This window comes from Nicotiana attenuata, chromosome 5, assembly GCF_001879085.1.
Source record: "Nicotiana attenuata strain UT chromosome 5, NIATTr2, whole genome shotgun sequence".
NCBI classification, from domain to species: domain Eukaryota; kingdom Viridiplantae; phylum Streptophyta; class Magnoliopsida; order Solanales; family Solanaceae; genus Nicotiana; species Nicotiana attenuata.
In genome coordinates, this window is record NC_031993.1 from 25243576 (window position 1) to 25250322 (window position 6747).

General features: G+C 38.2%; 1 protein-coding gene across 1 annotated transcript in view; it reads left to right on the forward strand.

Annotated features, from left to right (window-relative positions):
* LOC109225533 (formin-like protein 3) overlaps positions 1 to 6338 on the forward strand; it is a 7278-nt gene extending 940 nt beyond the window's left edge. Inside the window, exons 2-6 of the mRNA XM_019390237.1 lie at positions 1097 to 1907; positions 2003 to 2456; positions 2541 to 2743; positions 3939 to 4174; positions 4767 to 6338. Coding sequence (XP_019245782.1) covers positions 1097 to 1907; positions 2003 to 2456; positions 2541 to 2743; positions 3939 to 4174; positions 4767 to 5633 — 2571 coding nt within the window. The 3' untranslated portion in view covers positions 5634 to 6338. The remainder of the gene's footprint in view (positions 1 to 1096; positions 1908 to 2002; positions 2457 to 2540; positions 2744 to 3938; positions 4175 to 4766) is intronic.

The following is a 6747-nucleotide window of genomic DNA, read 5'->3' on the forward strand; positions in this document are numbered from 1 at the left end:
ATATATATATGCATGTAGAAATATGTATTAATACTCAGTAGATTCCCTGGCTAATGAGAAATTCATTCATTATCTGATGGAGTTTTTGTAGTCCATTAGAAAAAGGGATGCAACCTATTTATAGTATTTTCCCACAATCAAATGATTACTTTCGGGAGGGTCGCATTGGTGTGTATCCAGCAAGAATTGAAGCGACTAATTCACCAATTATGAGTTGGGCACTTTAACCATTCTGCCATGGACACATTTTGGGTTGTTGGAAGGGGGGGGGGGGTCCTCGTACTGGTGAATAACCAAATTCAAATTGGAAATGAACCTTTAGGATAAATCGATGCAATTAAGGAGGACGCAATTTGCAAAAATACTAGGTAATTTCTTCCTATCTGTCCAAGTCTTGGTGGACAGAATTAGTTGGTACCTGTTGCTGGTGGGAGGTGGGAGGTATCCCGTGGGATTAGTCGAGGTGCACGCAAGTTGGCCTGAACACCACCGTTATCCAAAAAAGAAAAAAGAGGAGGAAGTAATTAGGACAGTCGGGCTAGGAGTCATATGCCATGGTTTTTTAAGTTATTTCATTGTGCGAAAGCCTAACGATGTAACTACATAAGTTGTATCATTTTCTGTAATCCGGACAAAAGAAACAAGAGATAGAGTTGTATTTAATAACTAAGACAAAAAGTAAAATATCTAAGCTTGCACCACAGAGCAGTGGCAATGCTTCTCATGATATGAGGAAACCATTGTGATTATCTGAACTAATTTCTTTAAATTTATTTGTGTCAAAACAAGTGGTTTGTTAAGCACATGTATTTTGAGGATTTTTGTAACAGAAAAGTTACTAGGTTCAGAAGATCTATTGCTAGTTCTAACTTTATGTTTCTTCAAAACTAGCTTATATGTTTCCAAGCTAGAGATTTAATTATTGCAGTTTTTTTATTTTTTTTATTTTGTGCTTATAACTAAAAGTAAAATTGTGTTACAATTTACATATCCCAGAAGTATGCATTCTGGATTCAGGCAGTGAATTGTAGGATGACAAGTTGTGCGCTCCAATTTATTTTTTGAATGTGGTATTGCTGAAGTATTCTGTATGCAGGCCGAGCAAATATGGAGTCATTGCACGCATGGATCACAAAAGAATACAGAAGCTGCAAGTGTTCTGGATTTGTCTCTTCGTCAGGCAGCAACGGGAACTTATATCTACTTAAGATCAGATATAGCATTGTTGAGGAAAAGAATCTTACAAAAGGCTATTAGTGATCTGACTCCTGAAAATAAGCAGATCCTTTTGGAGTGCTTAAGAAGGAAAAGTTTTCCTCTTCATTGTTCGGGTAGTAAGGTTACATCCATTGCTTGGTTAAGCAAGTACCAACAGCTTTTCTTACAATGGTCCAGTGTTCCCAGAAGGTACCTAAGAGAAAGAAAGCTTCAAGATAAGCTAACACATGATGTTGCAGTTCCAATCGGCGCTCCATCTCCAGGCGACTGGGAAGTATCACCAATTAATGCTCCAGTGCCAGCGCCCACGAGCTCACCAATTAAACCTCCTGCAAAGGCTCCAACACCTCAGACTCGTGTCAGTCCTCCTGCAAAAGCACCGGCACTGGCACCTCAGACTCGTGTCAACCCTCCTGCAAAGGCTCCAACACCTCAGACTCATGCCAACGCTTCTAAACCTTTGCCTGTCATTCCTCCTCCTTCTAAACCACAAAATACTGGAACAAATTCTACAGAAAATAACCAGAAGGACACTACTTATATTATCGCTGCTGTTTCTGTAGGTGCTGTGGCAGGAATTGCCCTTTTGGTTCTGTTCTTAATATTGTGTCTTAGAAAAAGTAAAAAGAAAGAAGCAGGTCCACAATATGGGCTAAGAGATGAGAAGCCTCTTCTTAACTTTTGTTCAGGTAATCTTTTTGCAGGTATTTAATCATGAAGTTTATCTCTTTGCATATGTTTTTTTTTTGTTATGCCGCATAATTTCTACAATTCATGTGATCAGATTCTTCTCAGAAGTCTTCGAGCATAGGAAGTTCAACCCAGAAAGATTTCAAGGCATCATCTACAGTAAATAGTCTTTCGGTGCCAGATAATTCTTCAGAGGCTGAAGCTAAAACAGATGCACCTGCAAATGCATTACCACTTCCTCCAGGAAAATCTGTACCTCCATCCCCTGCACCACCTCCTCCTCCTCCTAAACCACCTGCTCCAAAGCCACCTCCGCCTCCAAAAGCTGCTCGCCCTCCTCCTCCTAATCCACCGAAGCCTGGTAATCTGCCAAAGCCTTCACCTCTTGGAGCGCATAAGAGACGAAGTTCTTCTGGTGGTAAGGAAACTGAATTGTCTGATGAATCTGATGCTCCAAAGGCAAAACTAAAGCCATTTTTCTGGGACAAAGTTCTTGCTAATCCTGATCACTCAATGGTTTGGCATGATATCAAAGCTGGCTCATTCCAGTAAGCTTTTCGTCAATCTTCCCATGCACTTTATTTTATGCAAGATGTCTGACTTTCTCACTTTTTATAATGATGTTACTACAGGTTTAATGAGGAGATGATGGAGTCGTTATTCGGATATGCCCAAGCTAATCCAGGCAAAAATGAGGGCATAAAAGCTTCAGCATCTTTTGAAGCTACCCCACAGTATATTCAGATAATTGATGCTAAGAAATCACAAAATCTAGCAATTATTCTTAAAGCCTTAAATGTGACAACAGAAGAAGTTTGTGATGCTCTCAAAGAGGGTAAATCTTCTCTCTTTCTCTGTGTCTCCCCCATGAGATCCGTGAGAGTGAATCTTGCTTTTCTGAATTAATAGCTAGTGGGCAACAAATATAGTAAATTTATCACCATGGAGAAGAGTGTGTCTAATCCTAGGAGGGATTTTACTTTAGTGTTAACTCATTCCATTTTAAGCTTTTGCATGAAAGTTATCGACACCCTTAAAAAGAGATAAAGTATTAGGAACAGAAGAAAGAGCACAAACAACATAGTCTGCACATAGAACTTATCGGTCCATTAGGAAACTGTATGTTATTTACTTAAATGTTTGGAGCAATAAAGAAGTTTCATTCTACTATTTCTGCTTAATACATGGTGTTGTGAAATGCCTACAAGCGCATTGAGAGTAATCAAAAAGTATTTTGAAGCATGAAAACCCCAGGGCGAATTTTTAAGAAGAAAAGGTACTTTTTTCAGTATTGCCATGTACTAATTGATTAGAAATTAGATTAAGTTGAAAACAACGTCCCATTTCTAAATGTAAAATAAACCAATATGATGATTTTATAGAACAAACCTTGTAATTTCTTCAACCGTCCCCATTCATTCCTCCCCAGCCCTCCTCCCTAAAGAAAGATAAAGAATGCAAGACGAAAGAATAGTCTATCAGTTGTTTATGTATTACTCTGGTGATAATAAAATATTTTCATCGCTCACTGTGATACGTTTCACCAAAAAGTGAAGATTAAGTACAAGTCCCCACCAAGCACTGCTGATGGTTATAAGCGATGTTGATCGGACTCTCCGAAAATGTCGTTGGGTGCGTGCAGGATCCTCCAAAAGTAGTGCATTTTTGGAGGATCCGACACGGGTGCAGCAGCTGTTTTGGAGAGTCCGCGCAACATAGGTTATAAGTGAATTGAAAAACTATAGAATTACATATTTTTCTATGGTTGTGCCTGGTTCTTGTTTGATATTCTACTTATAGAGTACTAAACGGTTTCCCATCGAAAAAAATTGAAGTTTCATTATATGAGAATCTTTTTTCATGTCCCAACATAAGCAAACTTGAATTGCTCTATTGTATTAACTTGTGGAAAAAGATTGTTGAGAGATGCTCCAACTTCTTTTATCTTTGTACATTTTCATAGTTTTTATTTTCATTTTATCAAAGTATTTCTCAGCCTTTTAACTGCAAATGCTTGCTTATCTTATCAGGTAATAAACTGCCTCCTGAACTTATTCAAACTATATCAAAGATGGCACCAACGGCAGATGAAGAACTCAAGCTTCGGTTATATTGTGGGGAAATTTCTCAGCTTGGTCCTTCTGAAAGGTTTCTCAAGTCCCTGGTTGAAATTCCCTTTGCCTTCAAACGGATGGAAGCGTTGTTGCTCATGAGTACTCTTCCAGAAGATGTTTCTGCCATTAAAGAGTCCTTTGCAACTTTAGAGGTAAATTGTGTGGAAAATGTCCTGTTGTTCTGCTGCACATATCATGAGACTCATCTCGGATATTCATCAGTAAAAGTTTGTTTTTGGATTTTCCAAGATCATGGTTAATAAAAAATAAGAAGGAGCTGAGTTTCTTCTTAGATAATTAGTGCTGAACAATATATAAGAGCTCAAGATTTTTTCTAATTGGAAGGTATCATTTCCCTGTCTAACCCTGATGAACTGAAATTAAATCCAATTAGTTGGACTTGCCAGATTTTTCTTATTAGATTATCTATAAGAACAGACAAAGTTCTTTTTAAAAATTGAAAGAGCTAGGGTCATTTTGATTAATTGTGAAATTCAGTAGCTTAAAATAAAACAGTTGACTAACAATTTAGACCAGTCACCCCGTTATTCGAACTCTACCACCCTATATAACTGAATGAAGATGTGTGCTGCCTCCTCTTTACATTGAAGGAAAGTCATGAAATTTGGGTCTCTTGCTCCTGGTAATGGTTAATTAGAAAATCTTTCAGTACATTGTTCTATGATAGGTGTTTCTAACCATCACATGGTAGATGGCTTTTTTTGATTAAATAAAGACTTGCAGGTGGCATGCCAGGAGCTGAGAAACAGCAGACTCTTCCTGAAACTTCTAGAAGCAGTTCTCAAAACTGGGAACCGCATGAATGATGGCACCTACCGTGGTGGTGCACAGGCATTCAAGCTCGATACGCTGCTGAAACTCTCAGATGTTAAAGGAACTGATGGTAAGACCACACTTCTCAACTTTGTTGTTCAGGAAATTATCCGATCAGAAGGATTAAAAGCAGCGGGCAAGTTAAGGGAGAGCGAAAGCTTATCGAGTGTGAAAACAGAAGATCTTGTCGAGGATGCTTCTCAGGACTTGGTCGAGCACCATCGTAACCTTGGTCTCCAGGTGGTTTCTGGTCTAAGCAATGAGCTTGAGAATGTAAGAAAAGCAGCACTTATAGATGGTGACAACTTAAGTTCATCTGTCTCCAGACTTGGTAACTCACTAGTGAAAACTAAAGGGTTTCTAGACACTGAAATGAAAAGTTTGGAGGAAGGCGGTAAGTTCCGTGATACACTCACAAATTTTATGCAACATGCGGAAGAGGAGATCACCTGGATACTAGAAGAAGAGAAAAAGATAATGGCTTTAGTCAAGAGTACAGGAGACTACTTCCATGGAAATGCAGGAAAGGATGAAGGCTTGCGTTTGTTCACGGTTGTTCGTGATTTCTTGATAATGGTGGACAAGGCATGTACAGTGGTGAGAAAATCAACTAAGTTTCCGGCAAACACTCCTAGAAAAGGGGCACTCACGGTATCACCTTCTCAGGAATCCCATCCAGATACTTTGCCAGATGTTCATCAACGACTATTTCCTGCAATCCAGGAGAGACGGATGGATGATGATTTTAGTTCAGATGATGAGAAATCATCCCCATAGCTATCAGTTCAGGTACATTGTGATTAGAATACTTGTAAACCCCACTCATAGTACACAAGTGACATTCCATTGAACTGTGGGAGACGGTACATGGCTTCTAGCTTTCGCTTTGATACATTGGGGGCAGAACAATTTGGAGTTAATCTGGCTGGATAATAATCTGCAGAATCTCGTATTTAACAACTATATGAAGCAGAATGATCTACCTCTTAACAACTATATGAAGTTGGCATTTGCTCTGATGCTCTCTCTCTTAGATCCCTTGAAGGAGAAAGAATAGATGAACTAAGATGCCTCATTTGTTGCCATTCTCTTCAAGAAACATCCATACACTTCTCAACATTTTGTTGGTCACATTGTTGCCATATAAATCCAACTATATAATTCTTTTCTGTGAGATAGTAAAAGTCTCTTCTACATTATTATAAATTCTTCTAATATGAAGTTGAGAGACTTAAGGAAGATGGACCAGTTTTGTACAGCTTGTGGTTTTTAGTTTTTATTTCAGTTCCAACTTCTTTTTCCTGGCCAATATCTGTGGTCATTGAGCTATCGCTTCTAGATCTAATGGTTTTAATTTGCAGTCAATGAGTTTTCTTCAAATATAATTATGCAATGGTGGATCCTGTGTATGGTCCAAACAACAATCTTCATGTTTGTAAAATACATTCTTTCAAGGGTTTGAGCTGCGAAGTTTTTGTGTCGTCTTTTTGTAAATATTTGACATTTCAATCTTGCAGTATCTCCTACTTTTGCTTAATACCATGTAAAAGATTGGAGCCTTTACAAGTTATGACAATTTTGTGTTATCTCCAATGAAATCTATATTGTGTGGATTCGACATAATTGGCTAGTTTTACGTTGGCGGCCAACATACTATAATCCTCCTCTATATCCGGGTTTCGAGTTGACAACGGGAGTAAACTCACACAGGCAAAGTTGTTTGTGAGGATTCATATAGTTTACTCTAACTTGTTTGGAACTAAGGTGTTATTGTTATTGTTTCTCTGATAAAAAAGCTATAAGGTAAAAAAAAAAATGTGCTTAAAGCATTGGATGGTGCATATGGACAACCGGAATACGGATACTATAACATATTATATGTTATACAACT